The sequence below is a fragment of the Canis lupus genome, chromosome 22 (assembly GCF_048164855.1).
Source record: "Canis lupus baileyi chromosome 22, mCanLup2.hap1, whole genome shotgun sequence".
In the NCBI taxonomy this organism is placed as follows: domain Eukaryota; kingdom Metazoa; phylum Chordata; class Mammalia; order Carnivora; family Canidae; genus Canis; species Canis lupus.
This window is the reverse complement of record NC_132859.1, coordinates 21311071-21335191: the sequence shown is the minus strand read 5'-3', so window position 1 is coordinate 21335191 and position 24121 is coordinate 21311071. Positions and strand designations below refer to the sequence as shown.

General features: G+C 42.1%; 2 protein-coding genes across 19 annotated transcripts in view; one reads left to right on the top strand and one right to left on the bottom strand.

Moving 5' to 3' along the window:
* Nucleotides 1-1139: 1139 nt before the first annotated feature.
* Nucleotides 1140-9332, bottom strand: ANAPC13 (anaphase promoting complex subunit 13). 8 transcript variants are annotated; one of them, XM_072792663.1, is made up of 3 exons: nucleotides 9173-9332; nucleotides 5688-5813; nucleotides 1140-1321 (listed from the first exon to the last, which is right to left on the bottom strand). In XM_072792663.1, exons 2-3 carry the CDS (start codon nucleotides 5784-5786, stop codon nucleotides 1196-1198), a joined length of 225 nt encoding a protein of 74 aa, XP_072648764.1. In that variant the 5' UTR covers nucleotides 5787-5813; nucleotides 9173-9332; the 3' UTR covers nucleotides 1140-1195. The 8 variants fall into 8 exon arrangements, with proteins under 8 accessions (XP_072648764.1, XP_072648770.1, XP_072648767.1 ...); XM_072792669.1 differs by lacking the exon at nucleotides 9173-9332 and adding an exon at nucleotides 8975-9130; XM_072792666.1 differs by lacking the exon at nucleotides 9173-9332 and adding an exon at nucleotides 8812-8956.
* The window catches only part of CEP63 (centrosomal protein 63), a 63644-nt gene continuing 48458 nt past the window's right edge, over nucleotides 8936-24121 (top strand). For 5 of the 11 annotated variants that reach the window (XR_012014904.1, XR_012014902.1, XR_012014901.1 and 2 more), the window contains exons 1-2: nucleotides 19607-19675; nucleotides 20773-20950. Coding sequence is in view for 7 of the 11 variants with exons in the window: in XM_072792660.1 (XP_072648761.1) it covers nucleotides 19632-19675; nucleotides 20773-20950 (222 nt within the window). In the remaining 4 variants the exon portion in view is untranslated. Of the gene's footprint in view, nucleotides 9437-9657; nucleotides 9741-9772; nucleotides 9902-19606; nucleotides 19676-20772; nucleotides 20951-24121 lie in introns of those variants that run through there. The other 6 variants (XM_072792661.1, XM_072792656.1, XM_072792659.1 and 3 more) reach the window with 5 other exon arrangements.

The following is a 24121-nucleotide window of genomic DNA, read 5'->3' as shown; positions in this document are numbered from 1 at the left end:
GCTATAAAGGCTACCTGTTACAAGGTCTTGTCTCAATTATCGAATCTAAGTCAGGCCTCCCAGTCCCGCTCTCCATACCCTGTGGTATAGGGGCCCCACTGTTGGGGCCCCCATCTGGTCTGTCTGTGTACCCATGCCTTGACTGCCTGCTCTGTGTCCACTATCAAGAGCTCATGGCCACACTGTTTTCTGGAGTGCCTCCTCCCTGGAGGATGGTGGGAGGACTATGTAATGCACTGAATACAAATGGCCTGGCCACTTGCCTCAAGGTGGGAAAACTCTTGGGGACATCACATTCCATAGCACCTGTGGAACCTGGCTGAGCTAGACTTGAACCTGATGCCATCTTTGCTCACTTTCCTCCTCTGCTCTATCCTGTTTCCCTCACAGGCTCCTCCTGAGACCACAACCTCGACAAACCCCTTACACAAGAAACTCCACCTCGGGCTTTGCTTCTAGGTACCCAACCTAAGTGATAGCCTATTATTTCCCTTCCTAGCACATGTCACAACTTAAAATCATATATTTGTGTAACCATTGGCTTGATTCTTGTCTCTCCATTAAACATAGGCAGAAGCTGTATTTTTGTTCACTGTTACATTCCCAGCCCCAAATGAGGTGCCCTTTACAGAGGACAGCAATGCGCGGGTTTGCACAGCCTCTCAAACCTCACTCTGCACTTTCCTCTTTGGGTGCTGTGGCACATTTACTTGAAAATCCACCCTACAACAGCCACCTAGCAACTCTTGTGGCCACCAGCCTCCAGCCAGTCCTACATAGGCAGATTCTAAAGCTGCGGTGGACAACGTGGCCCATGTTTGGTCACCTAATTCCTGACACAGTGCGCTGTGGTTTTTGCACCTGTCATAAACAGGTTAGCTCATAACCTGATAGTACAGAAAAATCAGAGTTAAAGGCATATGTTGAACCAGTCACTTTCAAACGCAGATGTCAGTGTTTGACAGTGTTTGTTTGAGCCTTTTGGCTCAGAGGGCCAAATATTCTGCATTCCTGAAAAATCCCAATTAGTTTCTCATTCTGGTATTTTCACATTGCACTTTGCTGTCACAAAACTAGGTGGTGTACATTGTTGAGTGTAGATCTATCACTTCAAGATCTGAATTAGGAGACTGAAAGAAAACATTTTGTATCTGTATATTTTTCAAAAATATGTACAGGAAAAAGGAGCCAGGTGTTAGTTTCCTATAGGGGGAACATTCTCATGGAGATACTGTAAGGCCAAGTCAGTCCACTTCATTTCTTGTTCTTTAACAGATTCTGTGGTGCCACCGTTGTCCTGTTCAGGTTCAGGAAGCTCATTCTGCAAAGGTACAATGCACATTCAGAATGCTGGTACACTCTGCATTGACAACCCCCTTAAAACCAAGAGTACTTAGAATTCAAACCTGTGAGTTCGTAGAAACAGGCAGCATAATTGATACCAATATATCCTAAAGAAAGAACTTGAAGCAAGGGATGTGAGGCAATCTTATAAGTATTACTCAGACGTGCCCTGGTCTATCTCCGGTAGGGAATGATAGCATGATGATACTGGCACTTGTGCAAGAGGCAGTCTGGCAGAAGGACGAAGAGTACAGGCTTTTGGAAGGCACTGGGATCCAAGCCCACAATACCGCCATTTGCTGGGTTACTTGGGCAAGGTATTTAACCCCTCGGACCCTTGTTTCCTGTTTGGCAATGAGAGGAAAAACCCATCCCTCATAGGACCTATGAAACTAAAGGAGGTAATTGAGATCAAGTGCTCGCCACTGTGGGTGGCCATCCGATGCTCAAGGAAGAGCTGATGTTATTACTAGTGGCTAGGATCACTGAAAAGTCCCAATACCAAATCCTTTTTTGGGAAGCTGCTTTAATTTAATACATTTGCTGGAATATTCCTTAAGCACAAGAAATGTATTTAAAAAAAAAACTCCCCTGTACCCAACATGCCCAAATTATTATGGAGGTGAGCGGAGAGCACTGAAAATACAACATAACAGGTGAGACGCCCCCCGTAGTGATGGAGCACAGCAACATAAACCCTAGTAAATGACCCTTTCATACCCTGACAGCAATGGTCACAGAATGGTAAGCCATGGACCACTTAGTATGGAATCTGACGTTTAGTGGTTTTTTTCAGCTTATAATTTAATTTACATATAACACTGTGTGAGATTAAGGTGTACGACTTGATGATTTGACATATATATATATATATATATAATATAACATATAATATATACTGTGAAATGATTATCAGGATAAGGCTAGTTAACACACCCATCACCTCATATAATTAACCATGTTTTTACATGTGTGATGAGAACTTTCGGTAGTTTCCTTGTATTTTAAATTTATTACTACCAGGTTTCTGCTTTGTAGCCGAGTTTAATGATACCAATATATTTCTTTTCAATTATTTGAATTTACACTTTTTTTGGAGGGGCAGCAAACTCAATATTGAGACTTTCAGTTTCCCACTGACTCCAATGTGCAGTATATACGTTTTTCTCCTTTTAAATTATGTTCAATATATATAAAATGATTCACTTACAATATGTATACATATACCTGAACCATATACATTGTTTTCCAAACATAATACTGAGATTCAAACATATCTGTACAAATTGCAAAGAGCTATCATTTACTGTAAAGCAATCATACATTCAAACTTAAAGAGAAAGTTCGGTTCCAATAATTATTTACAGCTCACAAAGCACAAACAAGTCCTTAGTGCTGAATTATTTCATTCACAGGCAAGCAACTTTACTTAATTTATTGTATCCATGGTATGTGTTGTTTTAAAAATATTGAGAGAGAGAGAGAGAGAGAGAGAGAGAGCACGAGTGCTCATGTGCACAGACTGAGCACACTGAGCCTGGAGCCCCACATGGGGCTCGATCCCAGGACCCTGAGATCATGACCTGAGCCAAAACCAAGAGTTGTACACTCAACCAACTGAGCCACCCAGGTACTCTACTGTGGTGTATGCTATAAAATAATACCTCTCATTTGGCCACTACTGTCTCTTATGTTAAATGCCAAAATGAAAAATATGTGTATGTGCTTAGAAACCAACACAAAGTATCATAAACACAACAATCAATTATGGTGGTATCCTGCAAAATGCCCTCAAGTCTTGGCAGCTACTCCTATGAAAAAGCCTATTTCCTCCTATTTCCCCAATTTCAGGTTGGGACTGGCCAAGTGACTTGCTTTGGCTAAAAGAGAGCAACGACAATGTCCATGGACCCATTCTTGGCTAAGCTCCACGAAGCCTTACAGATCCTCTCCTGCTGCTCTTGAAACCCTGAGATGGCCATGTGCGGTGTAGGCTAGACTAATGGGTAATGAGCCTTAGGCCTAATCACCTCATCATCCCAGCTGACCTGCTATCTACCAGAATATGTGAAAAGTCTCCCCATCCCCCAGGTGGCCTGCTGACTGCACAACACCAGCAAGTCCAGGAGGGATAAGCTAAGCTGGCAAAGGCTGGAAGACCCTCTCAGCTGAGACATAAAATCACGAGATAAACAGCTGTTGTTTTAAGTCACTGTTTTTTTTTTTTTTTTTTTTTTTTGGGGGGGGGGTTGTTAGGCAGCAAGAAAAGCTAACCAGTACACACTGCCTTAGAATCACGAGGTAGAGGAAAAGACACAGAATAGCAAGATGGCCAGACTACAGCATGGATATCATCTCCTTCCACAGTAGTGGTCCCCAAATCCTGCCATAAGCCTGTCCAGAATTCAGCAGTTCCCCTCCACTAGTATGCTTTTGTTCAGGCTCTGCTCCCCTGCCTATACCACTGTAATCGCTTCCTACCTGGCCCCTCTGCCCTGTCACTTGCCCTTTTCTCCATGGTACACATTCTCTAACAGTGTTTCTGAACAGATGTTCTAAAACTCAAATTTCAGCATAGCAGATTTCTATTTTGAAAACCACTCATTCCTAGTTATCCTCAGAATGAAGTCTAAGCATGGCATCAAATATTCCTCTCAAAATCTGGTCCAAGCCCATCTTTTCTGCCTACTTTGGGTGACAAATACATTCTCTATCCACAATGAATGTCTCACCGTCTCCAAAAGCCTTTCAAAACTCTGAGCCTTTGTACATCTGTCCCCTCTGTTGGAGTGCCCTCGTCCACCTCCACTAAATTTCTGTGCTCCCTTATGATCAGCCTAATTATTACATTCTCTCTGAAGCCTTTCCTGATGCCCAAAAGGCAATCAGCCACCTCCTTTCCTATGTAGCTATTCAAAACCCCACTTATAACATTTATTATTATAATTACTTATTTATATGTGCTGCCTCTCTAGACCCCCAGGAACAGGAACTGTATCTTATGTTCACATAGTCTTATGGCACACAGTAGGCTTCAAAGAAATGCCTGTAAAATGAAAAAAGTTTATAAGACAGAATCTGGAGCCTTCACACAGACCTAGGTGTGAAGTTCAACTTATCAGCTATCAGGCTTTGCACACACTGCCCTACAGTTTCTTGCTGTAAAATGGGGATAACATCACTACCCTTGCAAGGGTGTTTCAAGGGTCAGAGATAATGTATGTCAAATTTTAACCTCAGTCCACATCATAAAACTAGTATTAAGTGGCAGCTAGAATTCTCATTGCATACTCTTTTGATGATTTTTCTAAACTTGAACTAAGCTGTGAATTATTATCTGATATGTGTATTATTTGTTGAACAGATTATCATCTCTTAGCCTTTTTTTTTTTTTTTTTTTTAAAGATTTTATTTATTTATTCATGATAGTCACAGAGAGAGAGAGAGAGAGAGAGAGAGGCAGAGACACAGGCAGAGGGAGAAGCAGGCTCCATGCACCGGGAGCCCGACGTGGGATCCGATCCCGGGTCTCCAGGATCGCGCCCTGGGCCAAAGGCAGGCGCCAAACCGCTGCGCCACCCAGGGATCCCTCATCTCTTAGCCTTAAATGAAAACGTGGGTGGTTCGAATTTTACTTCTCAGTAAATAGCAGCAGCAGTCTACGTTTTATTAACAGCTCTTCTCAGGGCACTTGGCATGCTCTGACGAAAAACAGTCCATGGAGCCTATTCTCCTTGTTGTTAGGCCTTTATGACATAAATAGGAGTTTAAATAAGCATTTACAAACGTACAACTTTTAGATCCTTTATTACAGGAGGTTCAACAAACTCCTTGCAGGAGAGTTCTCCAGAGATTAGGAAAGAAGAGAGTATCCTAGGACCCTTTTGGTCTAAATGCAAAAGAAAAGCCAGGTGTCCTCCAAACATTTTCCAGGGAAACTAGGATAGGTGTGTTTCAAGAATATGTCTCTAAAAATACCAAAAGATCAACCATAGACAGGCAAGTAAGAAATACAGTGTAAATGCCATTACTTCTTGTTCCTCTCCATCTTTTGTACATTAAACTCTCATCATCTGGTTTACTAGCTTTGCTGTGGTGGACAGAACATGGCGCAGAAGTCTTGGGTCCAGTCCTGATGTGACCCCTAACTGAGCTCATCATATCAGCTCTTTGGATCATATTTCTCTTCAAATAAAAATTCAAGTTACCCCCAATCTTCCCGAGTTAGAGGACTACATGGCTTTGATTTCTGTACCCTACGAGTTTGTCCATCGACATCCTCCTACTAGGGCTCACCAGATCATACCTCTAACCCACCATCCTTGGCACAAATTATAGCCTACCAGTGGTATTGCAACATCCTCATATGGCAGCTTGTCTTCTCGCCAAGCATCGTCAATCAAATCCAAGATCCTTCCATCTCTCTGTACCTCACTGTCCATTCTCCTGCAGCTTTGATCTTGTCAGATCTGTAAGCCAAAGAGATTATTTCTTAAACATGACGACTTAGGAGGTGATGTAATCTACCATTAGGATTCCCCAGGCCTTTTAGCCTGGATGTGTCTTTTGGTGTAACATGACCCTGGGAAATGGGAAAGACTCCTCTTCTCATCAATAGGATCACAGTCTCTCCCTACTGCCCATCCCCTCTCCTCTCATGGACGCTTTATAACATATACATGTCTGTGTGTGTATATATATATATATATATATATATATGTGTATATACACACACACGTATATATGTATATGTATGTATGCGTGTGTACGTATATATATGGCCCCGTTGACAGATCAGTGTCATAGTGTGACAGATGCCTTGTGTGCAAGGCCACAGTGTACCTAGAATGTAGCTTTTCTCTCCTAATTTGCATATTCACCTTTCCCTGTTCAGGATGCCTTTCCCTGGTTCACAACCAAGTGTTCTCTGTCCCCTTTAGCCTTCTCTTGCACAATTTTTTACAAGTCTCCACCTGCTTTGGCTCTAGTATTAGCATTCTTAGGCACAGGAGCTAAATGAACGTACCAAGACAGTGAAATGGGCTACGCAAAGTGACCAACTACAGAGCTGACAAAAATCCTCAGCTGTATTTGTTTTTTTTTTTTTTTAATTTTATTTATTTATGATAGTCATCAGAGAGAGAGAGAGGCAGAGACACAGGCAGAGGGAGAAGCAGGCTCCATGCACCGGGAGCCCGACATGGGATTCGATCCCGGGTCTCCAGGATCGCGCCCTGGGCCAAAGGCAGGCGCCAAACCGCTGCGCCACCCAGGGATCCCTCTCAGCTGTATTTGTAAAAGAAACTGCCTCCTTTTAAAAAATAGTGCCCCCTCGCCCCCATAAAATAAAATAATGCCTAACATGAGTTCTGAAAGGAGCATCTCTAGGTGAACCATAGTAGAGGGACTCCTTGCTTCCCATTTCTGCTTCCCTTTGGGGTCCCTTCCTCTGAATTTTAATGTTGTATTCCCTTGAATGCCTGGACCAAGGGGTCAAGATGTTACTTAGCTCCTTGGCCATGGCTGATTCTCCCTTTTTTTTTTTCCTCCTAAACAGCAGCAGCCAGCAGGGAGGGTATGTCTGGATACCCTGTTTCCTACTCTGGGTTCTGCTGCTTCATCATCAGTGAAGCACAGTACTAGGGGCACTCCTACCCGGCCACAAAGCAGCCATCCTGATGGTCTGGAACCTAATGGCACCAAAGACACTCCCAGTCACTCCTGGTTTCTGAGGCTACAAAACATTCATAAAAGGAACAATCTTTAAGGGTGGATTCCAACTCCTTCATACGGGCTGTGCTTGGCCCCAAAAATATGACTGCATGATGGCCCTAATGCCTGGGTCATTAACTACACAGTTTGGGGTGGGCTAAGTGTTTTTATCCCCATGGGAAAGAGCCAGGCGAAACTGAAGCAGAAGGGACCCAGCTATTTTCGGTCACCAGTGAAATAGCTGAGGCCTTGCTGTTTTGGTCAAGAATTAATCCAGTACTACCGAGTGGATAACTCAAAGCAAGTAAAAGGATATTGCTTTTAGGAAATCTCCACACAGTTCCTGTTATATTTTTGGAATCCCTGTCCTACACGAACCCGTTTTCCTGCTGCCATTTCTTTGTCCCCTGGGATATCCTCCTCCTTTTTCTTGCTGATCGGAACTAGCTAATTTCCCCCAGTCACGTACAGATTCCACCTTCTTGTAAAGTTCTTTCAAATCACTCCAGCTTCAGCATGCATTCTGCTTTTGAACGTTTCCTTCTGGTCTTTATGATCCACCTAACAAGCTGGGTCGTCTCTCTAACAGATTCTATCAGTGTCTACAACTACTGTGTGTCGATCCTGCAGCAAGGATCCAGTACATCCTTTCCAAATTTGGCCTCCAGCTTTCTTCACTGTCCCTCTTCCAAATACCACTAACCCTGTTATACTTCCCTGGCTTTGCACTTAAAAGCCTCCCCACCCCACCACCACCCTCCCCCAATCACCAACGCCTACTCTTCCTTCCAAACTCAACACTGGTGTCAGCTCACCGGGTCAACAACTCATTTCCAGAGTCAGGCACTAAGGTGCCTTCACTGAATCTTCAGGGGCTGAAGAATGGAAACGATCAAGACCCCAAAGATTCAGATGCAGTGAAACGCCGGGACACCTGCACCCCGATGTTTCTAGCAGCAATGGCCACAATAGCCAGCCTGTGGAAGGAGCCTCGGTGTCCACGAAGGATGAATGGATAAAGAAGCTGTGGTTTATGTATACAATGGAATATTCCTCAGCCATTAGAGACGACAAATACCCACCATTTGCTTCAACGTGGATGGAACTGGAGGGTATTATGCTGAGTGAATAAGTCAATCGGAGAAGGACAATCATTTATTGTATGGTCTCATTCATTTGGGGAATATAAAAATTAGTGAAAGGGAATAAAGGGGAAAGGAGAAAAAATGAGTGGGAAACACCAGAAAGGGAGACAGAACATGAGAGACTCCTAACTCTGGGAAACGAACTAGGGGTGGTGGAAGGGGAGGAGGGCAGGGGGTGGGGGGTGACTGGGTGACGGGCACTGAGGGGGGCACTTGGCAGGGTGAGCACTGGGTGTTATGCTATATGTTGGCAAATTGAACTCCAATAAATAAATTAAAAAAAAAAAAAAAAAAAGACCGGCAACGTCCGGGACACGGCCACTGTCCCGAGCACGTGCCACACTCGACAGAATGAGACACTACTACCTTCCCTAACGAACCTTCTCTTACGCACGTGACAGCCCGGGGCCTCCGGAGCAGGTGCTCCGTACAATGTTTCCAGCCACCCCCCGCCCCCCATCAGTCTACAAGACTTGGCTCCCGGGTCATCTCCCGCAGGAGGGCGGTTCCTAGACCCAGGCGGGGCGCGGTCCTCGTCCCTCCTGGGGTCCCTCAGTTCCCTGGACACAGCGAGTGGTCCCAACGCGGAGCTCGTCACACTTTCCCAGACCCGTGGTGTCATCCGGTTTCTGTGCTTTGCAGATCCGCAAGCCGGCGGTTAACGCGAACTAAGCGGGCCCGCCTTCCCCCGCGCTAGAAATGACCCTCGCGGGCCACCACCAGCCGTCCGCAAGCAGGGGGCCGCCCCGGTCCCCACTTCCGGCTGGAGATACCAAGTGTGGAAGCGGGGGAGGCCCGGAGCCGCCACGCGAGTGCCTTTCCACCCTCCAGGGCGAGCGGTGGGGACAGTGGTTGTGAAGATGAAGTGAAGACATCGGCCTCCACTGACGGGAGCGGGGAGAGGCGCCGCTGAGGAACCAACGCGTCCTCGTCCCTCCAAAACCGGGACTAGGGGCGCGGGAAAGCCTTACCCGCACCGGACTCAGCGCCGCACCCGCTTCCACCGGAACTTCCACCCCCCACCCCGCGCCTCTGAGGATCACGTGACCCGCGCGGTCCTGCGCTCCGATCCCCGGATGTGATGTGGGTGAGCCCATTTGCATGCGCGGAGGGGCGTCCTGGGAGGACGCTGCTCCGAGGAAGAAGCGAGGGGGCAGTGGGCGGAACGAACGTGCGGACGGCGGAGGCCGGACGTCGGGGTCGGCGGTGACGCGCGTGCGCGCCCCCGGCCGGAGGTAACGGCGGGAAGGCTCGGGGGCGCGCGCGCGTGCGCAGCGGCCCAGTAACCGCATGTGCGCCCGGTGGACGGGCGAGGGGCGGGCGTGTCCCGGTCCGGAGGCAGCCCTGGCTGCGGCGGCGCCGCGGGCTGCCCGGCCGTACGGCCCGGGGCTGGCGTCCGCCGCCGCCCGCTGGCCCCCGGGCCCGCCCTCGCCGGCCCGGCTCCGCTGCGGCGCCCCGCCCGTCGGCCTCGCCGCGTGTGCCCTGCGGAGCCGCGAAGGCGGACGTGGCCTTTGGCGGCGCGCCGTCCGGGCCAGCCAGGTGGTCAGCCCCTCCCCCGAGGCCGGGCCGGCGGGAGGGCGGCGGGGGGGGCGAGCTGCCGCCCAGGCCTCGTCTTCCGCGGCGGAGCCGGCTGCGGGCCGCTCTTCCTTTGCAGAGGAGGGACCCCCGGCACAGCCCTCCCGCCTAGGCTGCCAGATCTGGTTAGCTTCCCAGCGTTGTTGCGGCTTAGCCTTGGCGGCACTGGGGCCGATTCGCCTGGGGGCGGGGCGGGGGGCACGAGCAGTTTTTATTTTTATTTAAAAAAAATTTTTTTTAGCAGTTTTTAAAAAGTGAGTTAATAATGTTCGTCCAAGAGGTACGGAAATGCAGGAATCGTGAAGGACTGAAGAAGTTGGGAAACCCTGAGTTTACCGATCGTCTGACATCAGGGGCGCGAAAGAAATGATCCAGGGCTTAAAAGGGACGGTTCCTTAGGAGCACTTTATTTATTTATTTATTTAAAAGATTTTATTTATTTATTCATGAGAGACAGGCAGGGACACAAGCAGCGGGAGAAGCAGGCTCCATGCAGGGAGCCCGAGGTGGGCCTCGATCCCGGGTCCCCAGGATCACGCCCTGGGTCAAAGGCAGGCGCTGAACCGATGAGCCACCCAGGCTGCCCCTTAGGGGCACTTTAAAAAAAAAAATTTTTTTTTTTTTTAAGATTCTACTTATTTATTCATTCATGATAGACATAGAAAGGCAGAGACACAGGCAGAGGGAGAAGCAGGCTCCATGCAGGGAGCCCGACGTGGGGCTCGATCCCGGGTGTCCAGGATCAGGCCCTGGGCCACAGGCAGGCGCTGAACTGCTGAGCCACCCAGGGATCCCCCCTTAGGAGCACTTTAATCGTGAAGATACTTGAGGGCCCTAAGCCTAGGGCGCATACTGTCTTCCTTAACGTTCCTTACCAGCCTCAGAGTAAAAACGAGTCCAAGGTCATTGACTAGTCTTGATTTGTAGTTAGAGTAGCCTTATTTGCAGAGAGTAGTTTTCCTTGAGCCTTTCATCCGATTCCTTAAATAATTTCACACTTAATAAAGAAGTATTATAGTGTAGGTACACTACGGTAATACAGAGTTCCCTAACTGCTTGCATTCCGTTTTATTTTATTTTATAGAGGCGAAGAGGAAGCCCTAGTAAGGACCATCAACTACATGTAACATCTACATATTCACATTTACACGTATTATAGCTGTAGCGTAATCATATAATAAGCTTCTGTATTTTCTTACTTGAAATGCAGTACCGCCTTTAGTTTGTCATCAGCTTCTTGCCCCTCTGGCTACACCGTTCTCAGTGATCAGTATAGTAGAAGTGAAATTCTCTTGGGTTACAGACTCCTAAACATTTAGACATTCACACTGCCCTTCAGTGCATGTAGGTTCAGGTTTTAAAAATTATTTGTAATAAATGTGTATGTTAAGTGTACTGTGCCATATTCCTCGCATTAGAAGGTAGAAGATCTTTGCTTTGTCCTTCCTTTTCTCATTTAACGTTGCAGTGGTGGCCAGCTGTGACAAGATCAGTAAACCACTCTATCAGAGTTCCCTACTTAAAAAAAAAAGTCAACTTGATTTGAAATTCATCTGAAGCCAACATGAACAGGGATTGCAAGGATTTAATTTATTTTTATGTTAGGGTACCCGCAGCTAAATTTTTATGTTAGGGTACCCGCAGCTAAATTTGCTTTTTCAGCTTTACAAAACCATAGTCCTGTCATCACACTTACAAAAATTTATAAAAATTCCATGATGTCGATATTCAGTCTGGGTTTAGATTTCCCCAAGTGTCCCTTAAGTGACTTTTTACAATTAGCTCTTTTGAAGCAAAATCCCATAGAGATTCACATGTTGCATTGGTTGATACATCGATTAAATCTTTTTAAATAGAGCGGTTCCCTTGTGTCCCTTGTCCCCCTTAATATTCTAGATTTAGCTGATTGCATCTGCATGACATCCTTTTAACATGTACATCTTTTCCCTTTAAACCAGTAGTTAGATCTAGAATTGCACTGTCCACTATAGTAGCCACCAGCCAGCTGTAGCTATTAAATATTACCATGATATAAAACTAAAAATTCAGTTCCCTGGCTTCATTAGCCACATTTCAAGTGCCCGGTGGTCACAAGTGCCTGGTGGCTACCCTTTGAATGGTGCAGAAGTAAAATTTTTCAATAATTGCAGAAAGTTCTGTTGAATAGCACTGATCTAGAAGATCAGATTTAACTTTAATTTTGTGTGTGTGTGTGTGTGGGGGGGGTCAAGACGATTTTCCAGGTGGTACAGTAGACAATCTATTGCATTATCAGAGAGGTATGAAATGTCTGAGTTGTCTCTCTTCTGTTAAGATTGAGCAATGTAATGGGTTCAAATATTGTTAGCCCAATCCATCCATTGTGAAATTCCCCATGAGCTTTTCACTTAATGGTGAACTCTTTTTTACAGATTTATATCGCCTATATTCATTATTGCATTAGGGATTGCAGAATGGTGATTTTCCCACTCCTGCCATTCCTTCAATATTTATTACCTGGAAATCTTTTATGAGAAGAACTCTACCCCAGCAGCTATTTGACTGTCATCAGCTATTTGAAATATATTTTGTAGAGGAAAGGCAAGGAAAATGCTTAATTCTTTCCCTCTATTTTCAGACTACAGTAATGAGTTGGTGGCTTAGCAACCTCCAAAGGTAACCATGAGGGTTTTTGCCCCTTTTTTTTTTTTTTAATCATCATGGAGTTGAATATATTTAAACTGTTTCAACTTATTGCAGTCTTTTTTTTTTTTAATACTCAAATTGTCCTGCCTTTGGTCAGTGGCTTCCCCTTTAAGTTGGTTCCTGTCCACCTTGTTATGATTAGTAGTCTTTGATAATCAGTTTACCTATTTTCTGGTAAAACATGTTCCTCCCTCATTTATACATTAATGCCCACCAAAATGCCCTGGCTCTTTAGAGTAGGAACCAGTATTTAGAGACCACAGTCTGGGTGCTACAGGTGCTCTTATTGTTAGGTTGGTCAATGGTTCTAGCATTCACAGTGGCCAGTTAGGAAATATATATAGTTTTAAACAAATATACAGAATTCATACTGATATTTACATTTTATTTTATTTGTTATTTTTAAAGATTTTATTTACTCATGAGAGAGAGAGAGGCAGAGACACAGGCAGAGGGAGAAGCAGGCTCCATACAAAGAATCTGATGTGGGACTTGATCCCAGAACTCTGGCATCACGCCCTGAGCCAAGGGCAGATGCTCAACGGCTGAGCCACCCAGGAGCCCCTGATATTTACATTTTAATTTAGGTTTTTATATTTTTGTCTTGCTGAAAATGTTGAAACCCAATGTCATTAACGTAATTACTTTTAGTTATGTTATATATGTTGATTTCAAATTAATAATAACAATATGATTCCTGACTAGTGTTTAGGATTTCTTTGCAGTTCTTCTTTTTTTTTTTTTTTTAATCTTTAGTGTATATCCCACTTGGGATACATACAGTTAAAATTATTGCATTTTAAAGACATATGAAATATTTCATTATATGATTAGTTTGTCACCTTGATAACCTAGTTGATTTGTTTCATTTTGTTTCCAATTTTTCCATACTGCCTGTTTTTTTCCCATTTGGACTTGCTTTTATATGTAAAACATTGGCATAAAACTAGTAGTATAAAATGCAGATATTCACACAAGATTAGCTTTCATTCCTTTTTTCTCTACCCTAGTTCCCTTTCATATAGGTATCATATTTCCTAGCTTTGGGCTTATTCTTCCATAAAAATAAATGCATTATCTACTTGCTTTTCCCCCTAGTGACATATGCCTTGTAGATCCCTCCTAAGAAGTATGTTATCCGTTTTTACGGCTTCATAATATTCCATTGATGGATGAATTGTCCCTGTTGATAGGCATTTGTCCTCCTGTTATATATAGTGCTGCACTGTGTGTCTTTGTTCATATGTGATTTTATTATTTTTGCCAGTGTATATTGTGTATTTTGCCAGAGTGTATTGTGAAACTTGAGTTTGGTTAATGTAAATGTAAAAGAAAGGGTAACTTAGTATATATATTTTTAAAGATTTTTATTTATTTATGACCGACACAAAGAGAGAGGCAGAGACATAGGCAGAGGGAGAAGCAGGCTCCTTTGAGGATCCTGATGTGGGACTCGATCCCAGGATCACAACCTGAGCCAAAGGCAGGTGCTCAACCACTGAGCCACCCATGTGTCCCCTAACTTGGTGTATTTGAAGTTTGTATTTCTCTTCTTGTGAGCAAGATAGAGCATCTTTTCATGTTTTGTTGTGTGTGTTTTAATTTAATTAATTTTAAGTTTTAATTTTGATTCCAGTGTTAATTCCAGTAAACATATAGTGTTATATAGTTTTAGGTGTACAATGCAGTGATTCAAGACTTGCATACATTACTCAGTGCTCATCATGACAAGTGCACCCCTTAATTCCTGTGACCTATTTCACCCATTTCCCCATCCACCTCTCCCCTGGTACCATCAATTTATTCTCTATAGGTAGGGATCTCTTTCTTGGTTTGTCTCTCTCTCTTTTTTCCCTTTGCTCATTCCTTTTGTTTCTTAAATATATGAGTCAAATCATATGGTATTTGACTTTCTCTGACTGACTTATTTCACTTAGTGTTATAGTCATTATACTCTCTAGCTCCATCCATGTCATTGCAAATGGCAAGATTTCATTCTCTTTTTATAGTTGAGTAATATTCCATTACATACCCGCCAATATATACACATACATATATGTATATAAATCCATAATGGGTATAATAATATAATATGTTTTCTTCTTTACCTATTCATCAATTGTTGGACACTTGGGCTGCTTCCATATCTTGGCTATTGTAAATAATGCTGATCTTTTCATATGTTTAATGTCATTTGCATTTCTTTTTCTGTGAACTACTTGTTCACATCTTCTGCCCATTTTTCTATAGATTCCTTTACTACCCCCCTCAATTTTTGTTTTATTATTATTTTGTTGAAGATTTACTTATTTCAGAGAGAGCGAGCTTGGGGGAGGAGTGAGGGTGAAGGAGAGAAAAACTCAAGCAGATTCCATGCCAAGTGCAGAGCTGGACATGGGCCTTGATTCAAGACCCATGAGATCATGACCTGAACCAAACAAAACCAAGAGGCAGGCACTTAACTGACTGTACTACCCAGGCAGCCCTCCTCCCTCAATTTTCAGGAACTTTTTATATATCTGGATAAAACTTTCAAATACTGTTGTTGTCTTTAGACTTTGCTTATGGTATTTTTCCACTGAAAGTATATTGTAATCTATTCTGATTTCTCAGTCTTCTCCTTATTCTTTTTGGATTTTGAGTCATAGTTTGATCAATGTTTTAGAACTTAATTATTGGGACGCCTGGGTGGCTCAGCGGTTGAGCATCTGCCTTCAGCTCAGGGCACGATCCTGGGATCCGGGATCCAGTTCCGCATCGAGCTCCTTGCGGGGAGCCTGCTTCTCCCTCTGCCTGTGTCTCTGCCCATCTCTCTCTGTGTCTCTCATGAATAAATAAATAAATAATCTTAAAAAATTATTATTTTGGAAAATTTCTTTGATACTTTATCTGTGATTTTTTCCCCCTTTAAGTAGGAACTTTTCTGGCAATGGTAAATTATATTGATTGTTTATTGGAACAGCCATAGAACTTTGTAATCTTAGTGGTGCCAAGACAGGTAAGGAACAGAGCATCATTATCCTCCTTTATTTTTATTTTTTTAAAGATGTATTTATTTATTCATGATAGACAGAGAGAGAGAGAGAGAGAGAGAGAGAGGCAGAGACACAGGCAGAGGGAGAAGCAGGCTCCATGCTGGGAGCCCAACGTGAGACTCGATCCCGGGACCCCAGGATCGCACCCTGGGCCAAAGGCAGGCGCTAAACCACGGAGCCACCCAAGGATCCCCCATTATCCTCCTTTAAATGAGACTTGATGAGTAGGCATATCCCTTCTATTAGTACACATTAATTCATAGTTGTATCTAGAGTTTTTATTTTCTTCCTGTGTCTGATTTTGTGAGTAATTTGATCATGGGTTTATACTCTGAATATTTTTCCTGATCTGCAAAATGAAGAGGCTAGTTTTTTAAAAAGATTTTATTTATTCATTTGAGAGAGAGAGGGAGCATGAGCAGGAGGAGAAGCAGAGGGAGAAGCGGACTCCCTGCTGAGCAGGGAGCCCAGCACAGAGTTGGATCCCAGGACCTGGACATCATGACCTGAGCTGAAGGCAGATGCTGAATTGACTGAGCTACCCTGGCACCCTATAAAATGAAGAGGTTCAATTGGAGGCCTTCAGATCGTTTCTAGCTCTTAAATTCCAATAATCTAATGAATTTCAAAGCTTTGTGTATTATTAGATACCCTATCTGGAGTCTTTTCCCCCTAAGATTTAAAGTGTGTTTTCCCTGTTTCCCATCCTGTATTTCCTTTAACAGTCCTATTCTAGATGTCACTGATTTAAAACAGCCTTCATTCCAAAGGAGAGTTATAATTAATAACTTACAAGGAGAGTTAAAACAACTTAACATTTGTTGATGTCTTGATTTAACTGCAGAAATGACAGTTGTAGAGCTACATTGTTTTTATTTTTTTATTTTTTCTTGTGCTTACGCTGTTTTTATTTAATCACCTTAGCATTCTATGTTAGTGACAAGGAGTAGCAGATTATCAAACATTAAGTAAATTTGTATTTAATATTATGAACAAAGAATATCTAACTTTACATCAGTATCACATGGCACAGGCAAAAGAAGAAAGCAAAGTGACAGTAATACAGAGTTGAATGAGGCTTAGTTTTGGTTAGGAAGGAATCAGTGGTGTAGCTATGAGAAACTCACATGAGAAAAGTACACAGAAAATATGAGCCCTTGCTATTTACCTGATTCTAAGGAATGAGAACTAATGGTATTTGGCAGCTATTCAAACAGATAATGAAGATATTAGTAAAGAAACATATTACACGTCAGTAAGATTATTTTCTAGAGAGAATGTTGCTGGTCCCCCACCCCACTTCCCCATTTTTTTTTTTTTTTTTAACAGAGATCTCTTTGTTTTATTAGTCTTAGACCATTATTTTTACTTCTGAAATAGCAATCTCCCCAGATGTGGACTATTTTCACTATCGCGTTACTGCCATCTGGTGTCCATGGTGGGGAGTTCGCATTTTTTCCTATATCCAGACTTTTTTGGTTTGGTTTCATTTATTGCCAAGAAGACACTATTAAACCAAAAGAAAACATGAAGGTATTTTAAGATCTGGAATCCTCTATGATTTATAAAGATTGTACATTAGTTGTGACTTGGGAGTCACACCGCCTATGTTTGATCCTAGGACTATAATGTGTAGTTCACTGTAGTCAACTTATTTAACCTTCCAAGTTTCTGTTTCCTCAAAGTAATAGCGTCTGTCTTTTACAAGTGTTGTGAAGGATGAATTAGTACATACGAGGCAGAACAGTTAGGCACTCAGTGACTGTTGCCTTCTGTCAGAGACACATTGCTAATTTTGAACAATGTCCTCTAGAAAATATATATTATCAAGTGTGTGTCACTAATATATATTGCTAAATATATTAATGTTTAAGAATGATATGACCTAAAGAAGTATAATTTTACTGATAATTTTGAATGACTGTAGTAGCACTGTCCTTAGGAATAGCACTTTGTTACAGATTTAATGAATATCCATATACAGTAGTCAAGAATATGCTACTTACAGCAGACATTTCATTGGCTCCTGGAATCCCATGAAACCTTGGAGATTATAGTTCATACAATTCATTTTACAGATGCAAAAACTGAAGTTCAAGGGCACAAAGCTACTTAGTTGCAGAGCAGGATTCTATCCTGGGTTTTCTTCTACATGGTACTGTGAGAACTGTGCACTGCCTTGCAGCTCCCCAGAGTGTAATAAGACGTGGAGTCTGGATTGTGCTATAATTGACCATATCATGGTTTGAAAGAAAGTGGATTAGAACATGCAAATCTCTTTAGGTTTTTATTTTATTTAATGTCAGTGTAATGTGAAGGATAAGCCAACTGGAGAAAAAAGGTCTCTGCCATATTTGTGCACAAATAGTTTAATACTCCTGGTTAGTAACTTAATTTTTTTGTTTTGTTTTTTAAGATTTTATGTATTTGAGAGATAGAGTGGAAGCACAAGCAGGTAGACGGGCAGACAGGGAGTAGGGAGCCCAATGCTGGTCTCAATCCCAGAATCCTGGGATCATGACCTGAGCTGAAGGTAGACACTAAACTGACTGAGCCACCCACGCACCCCTCCTGTTAGTAACTTTAGAAATGGATGCAAATAGCATGCAGTGATTGTATTTTCCAGTCTTCCAGGACACCCTATCCTCTCCTCTGTCACTACTAGGTAATATTTTGGGTCAATTCTTTCTTTCCCATACTGGACTAATAATTCCTTGAAAAGAAGCATGTCTTTCATCATTATGTGTTTGGTAGTACAACACTGAATTGATGATGAATCAATTGATGAAGGAATCCCCTTCTCAGAGCAATGTAATTTTTAGATGAGGCATTAGGACAAAGGGACAGAACCTTCCACCCCAGCCTTTGAGAATTATTTAAAGACTAATTCAGGGCTGAGCTTTTGAAGGCTTAAGGAAAAAAGCAGTGTCTCAGGAGAGAGAAGTAGTTTGACAATGGTTAATATTGTGTAGAGGTGAGACATCACCGGCAGTTACTTCCAAATTTATTTACTTTTTTTTAATTTTTTTTTTAAAGATTTTATTTATTTATTCATAGAGACAGAGAGAGAGAGAGGCAGAGACACAGGCAGAGGGAGAAGCAGGCATCATACAGAGAGCCCGACGTGGGACTCAATCCAGGGTCTCCAGGATCACGCCCTGGGCTGCAGGCGGCGCTAAACCGCTGCGCCACCGGGGCTGCCCTACTTCCAAATTTATGAGTAATCTTTTACCTCTCCTTCTCACCTTCCTTTCTTTATGGTGTATCTTTCCCTTTCTATGCCAGTCTGTTCTGTCTTCTTTCTCTACTAGACACTTTATGACCAGCTTGCACAGAGGGATAGGGAAAAGGGAGGGGAATTGTGAGAAGTTCAGCCAAAAGCATCTAAAATATGCCATACTGAAATGCTACACTAAGCTGGAGCTGAGTAGGTGAACAAAATTAGATTTCTGCCCTTGAGGGTTGAATAGTAGGGAAAAAGAGTGTGCAAAAACCTTATTCCCAGTACAGTGTAACTCCTGTGAAAGAACTTGTTAAAGACTAACAGTGGGGAAGTCCAGAGGAGGGAGGGAGGGCCTGTGCAGCTGCCTTTGAGCAGAGGGAGGATGTTCGAGGAAGCTTCTCAGGCCTGTCATCTGAAGGGCGCATATAAGATCTCCATGAGAGACCAAGGAATTCAAGCTCAGGGCATTTAGTCTTTTTATAATATCTCTTAAAAAAAAAAGATATACTTTTCCTCTGATGCATGTGACCCCTAATTATTTCCCCTCATTTTGTGAGATGCTTTGTGCCAGTGTCCCTCTGCTTCTAGTACCGCTGGTTCAAGGGGCACAGGAATGAGGTGTGATTTCTGTCACATGGGGAGTTATCAGCGGCAATTCAGATCATTGTAAGTTATTTTCTTTCAGCCTGAAATGTATTTGGTTTTAATATTTCTGGAAGTGATGTTCCTTGACTGCTTCTCTAGTCATCCTAAGAAGTGCTGTGTTTTCTCTTTGTTATTTGTTATGGTAGGCTTTCACTCAAATTCTTAGCTTTGTAAGTTGGAATGTTAGAACTTAAAAAATGAATTTTCTCCTGAATGACTTTTTTTTTTTTTTGCTTTCCCAGTTGCCAAAACAAAGGGGATTTGGCGATGGAGGCTTTGTTGGAAGGAATACAAAATCGAGGACATGAAGGGTGAGTTCACTTTTGACCTTAAGCTTCTCACTGAGTTTATAAAGCATATCCTCCAAGTTATGCCTCTGACCATTGTGTGCTTTGGGTACAGAAGCAAAGATGCTGAGTGGAACTTGGCTGATTCTTGTTGTGTTGTGGACAGTATCTCTTTGGGGCATCGGCCTCATCTCAGCAGTGTGAAGCTGGCCGCTTGCTTTCATCCTACTCTTAGTTTTTTCCTCTTCAAAAGCAAAAGTAGAAGTTTAGAAGTTTTGTACACTAAGAATAAATGCTTTTATAAAGAGATATTTAAACCTTTGTAGCTATAGCTTTCTGTGGCCATTCCTGCACACTTATATGAATTCAGTAAATCTCTGTTTACTTCTTTTTTTGCCTCTCTGATATCTGGCATCTCCTATAACTGTGAAGGGTATCAGTCAGTTTACAATAATAAGGTCAGTTGCAGTAAGTTTCTAATAATAATGTGGGAAGGAAATAGTTGAAATAAATGTGGCTCAAGGATGATTTTCTTGAAACAGCTTCTAAAATTGTATTGTCATTTTCCCAATTGTTCACTTCCAGGGCTTTTATTTTGGTTAGCTAAGAATGTGACAGACTTGCCTGATTCTTCCTGAGAGCTATCCTAAAACATTACAAAAGAGGTGCTTGTTGGTTGTGGAAGCCTCGCTCACAAGCCAGACTTAACCATCAGTCTAGTGTTTGACCAAATGACTTAGGCTTCAGGGTTGGCTTTTAGAGGGAGACAAAATATACAGTGGAATAAGTAATCACCTTAAGATGAACATTAAGAGGAAAAGCTCAGGGGTGCCAGGGTACTTAGTTAAGCATCTGCCTTTGGGTCAGGTCATGATCCCAGGATCCGGGGATTAAGCCCCACACCAGGCTCTCTGCTTAGCAGGGGTCTGCTTCTCCCTTTCCCTCTGTGCTCTTTCTCAGGTAAATAAATAAAATCCTTAAAAAAAGGAAAAGCTTAGAGATCCTTTTCTTTGCCTCTAATAATTTCTTTACTGATATCGTTCCACCTCAGGTGGGTTTACATCTGCTATATTTTTACATGGAAAACAGGAAAAGTCATGGGCATGTGTTCTTATTTACAGGGGATTTTTGACATCCTGTGAAGCAGAACTACAAGAGCTGATGAAACAGATCGACATAATGGTGGCTCATAAAAAATCTGAATGGGAAGGGCAGACACATGCTCTCGAAACTTGCCTGGACATCCGTGAACGAGAACTTAAGGCTCTTAGGGGTCAGCTGGATATGAAACACAAAGAGGTACAGCTGTTGAGTCACTCTTTTTTTTGATATCTTGACCTTCAGTTTTATATTAACTGTGTTTCTTAAATATTTAAGAAAGCATTTGTGTGTCAAGTTAGTTTCTATATTATCTTTTAATTCTAGTGGTTTCTTTTAGGAGAAAAATTAGTTGTGAAAAAACACATAAGAATATTAATATTTATTTCAAGTATCATGTTAGCTTGGTCACACGTAATACATAACTTCTTCAGGAAAATGTGAAGGTGTCACATGATCTTTGTATAACCCTCATCCTATAACATGCCCATGTTAATGTTGACTGAGTTTAATGAATGTTGTTTTTGGCCTCATTGTATGACTAGGGTAAAAAAGTTAAGCCCAGAATTCAATAATATGCCTCTTTGGGTATAATTTGATAGAAAATTCAGAAAACCCTTTAAAAATTTTTATTTGCCCTTATTGAAAATTAGGGGAAAAGAAAGAAAAGGGAAAAATAAAAATTACTTGCAATCCCACCATCACTAGTTATTGGTGATTTGAGGGAAAAGTTTGATAATATGCTGACTGATTTCTCATAGATTAGCTGGTATAGTAAAAAGAAGAACGTGGGATATTGGAAGGGAAGCAGAAAGCACGTCTCAGCCCAGGAATTGCTTCTAAATGTCCGGCATGAATGTCAGCATGAAGATTGGAAGAGTTGTAGGGAAGCACTGGTCCCAATCCCCGCTCTGCTGGACTTTCCTACCAGTAGGATCACCACATATTAGTGCTGTTACTCAGCTTACTTAGGAACACACTTACGCTAGTATAGTATGCACACTGACATTGTGATTCTTTTGATGATACTTACCAAGAGTATTTTAGAAATATTTCATGTAACAAGGAAAGAATTAGGCTTGATAAAAAAAATTTTTTTTAAAGATTTTATTTATTTATTCATTAGAGAGAGAGAGAGAGAGAGAGAGGCAGAGACACAGACAGAGAGAGAAAGAGAAGCAAGCTCCATGCAGGGATCCTGACATGGAACTCCATCCCGGGTCTCCAGGATCACGCCCTGGGCTGAAGGTGGCGCTAAACCACTGAGCCACCCAGGCTGCCCTGGATAAAAATGTTTTATGCTTGTCTCACTGGCTGACCATTTGCACTTCGAGTCAAAGCAGTACGGGGTAATATTGGCCATGTCAAAATCAGTTTTCTGTGAATGCCATTTGCTAACTGGAACTTAATTTAAAATTTGGGTAAACCTTTCAGAATGTATTTTAAAATTATACTTCATGTAGAATGTAGAAGGTGGTAAAAAGGTACCTGAAATGATAATCATATTTGATTTTTTTAAACATTTAGGTAATTTAGGTAGGGTCAGTGCTCCTTATCTGGTAAGCTACTTTAGCTACCATTTCTTTATTTCTCCTGGTGTAAAACAAAAGTAGTCAGTAAGTTAAAGTGATTATGGTTTCTTAGCTAAGAAAAACACCGTATATATATATAGATATCTAAGTCGTTTATTTTGTTAGAAACCCATTAAAGAAATTCCCATGTGTGTGATTATGAGAATATTTAGTCACTCTGAGGCTGTTTAAACTTATTCCTATAGCTTAGTTTTGATGTCAAGGGCATTACTGCTATTACTTAATACCTTAAAAAGAAATTAAAGGGATTGAATGGATAGGTTCCATGGTAAGGATCTGAAGATTTGGCCTGGGGACATAAAAGAAATTTAGAATTGTAGCTGTCTGGTCAATTTACTGCTTCATTGATTGGGTTGCTGAAAGTTGATTAAGTTTCTAGAAGTAAAGTGCTTTTACCAAACGCTAGTAATGGGAATCTATCCCATAGAGTTCTTCTGTGAAATTGTGTTGATATTAACACATTCATAATCTACTTTGATATAAGAGTTAGAAAATAGGGCTTTAAGTTTTTGTCATTCTTATGTGTTTGAAACTTACAGGCCTAGAAGCAGCCCTGTGGTATGAACTGGTGCTACTCAAATGACAGGTCCATGGTGAGATAGAAAGGTTTCACTAGAATGTAAATCAATATATTGCATCCTTCACTTCATAGAAAATTTTGCCACATAAAAAGTGCCAGTTGCACTACACAGTGTGTTTGGTGACATCATTGCTTCACATTCTGCCTCCTTATCTTCTGCTGGATTGCTGTAGTGACCAGCTCTAGCCTGTGTGCAGATCATGCTTGGAGGAGTACTAGTATAAACAATTCAGTTTGTAAGTGAATACTTTATGTGTTTTCTGATTATATTGTTGGGATTGGGTTAGTTTTAATGGCCATTTCTGTTAGTGTTAACTGCTAATGCTGCACAGAGCAAGTTGGCCTGATGAAATGAGTAAGGAATTTGGAGTCCTGGCTCTGCCTCTTTTCAGCTGATTGGCCTTGGACAAATAGTCTAACCTCTCTGAGCCTGTTTCATCATATGTAAAATTGGGACATGATGTCTATATCCCAGGGTTGTTGTAAAGAATGACTTGCTATTTAAGAAAGCTCTTTGAAAACCCTCAATCATATCTAAAATGATCTTTATTTTAGCTCTTTCTTGTGTCATCCATACTGACAGTTTCAAACCTTGGCTCCCATTTCCCTGCCCAATGCCATTCCTCACTCTCAGCATTTAACATCTTTTTTTCTCCTTTTTTCTTTAAGAAATTTCAATATTGTTGAATGCCCATTATGAACCAGACCTTGGTACATAACTAAATTTTTTTAAAAAGATTTTATTTATTTATTCATGAGAGACACAGAGAGGGAGAGAGAGAGAGAGGCAGAGACACAGGTAGAGGGAGAGGGAAAAGCAGGTTCCATCCAGGGAGCCTGACGTAGGACTCGATCCCAGGTCTCCAGGATCACGCCCTGGGCTAAAGGCGGCACTAAACCGCTGAGCCAACGGGCTGCCCCTACAAAACTAAATTTAAGCAGTCTTTTCTTCACATTTAATATTTATGCTTGCCATGTGATGTAAGTAAAAAGAACAATGGTTCTGTAAGGCTGGTAAGAAAAAACAGTAATCACCTGCCTGCCCCTCCAAAGCTGGAATTCTGGTTTCTCTGAAACAGTCATTTCAGTGCCTTTAATTCTTTCTTTTGGTATTCTCCCCATGTTTTTAGGTAACATTTGGTAGTGATTCTTGTTAATTTTCAGTTTTAGCTATTTATCTAATGACTTACTACTATGAAA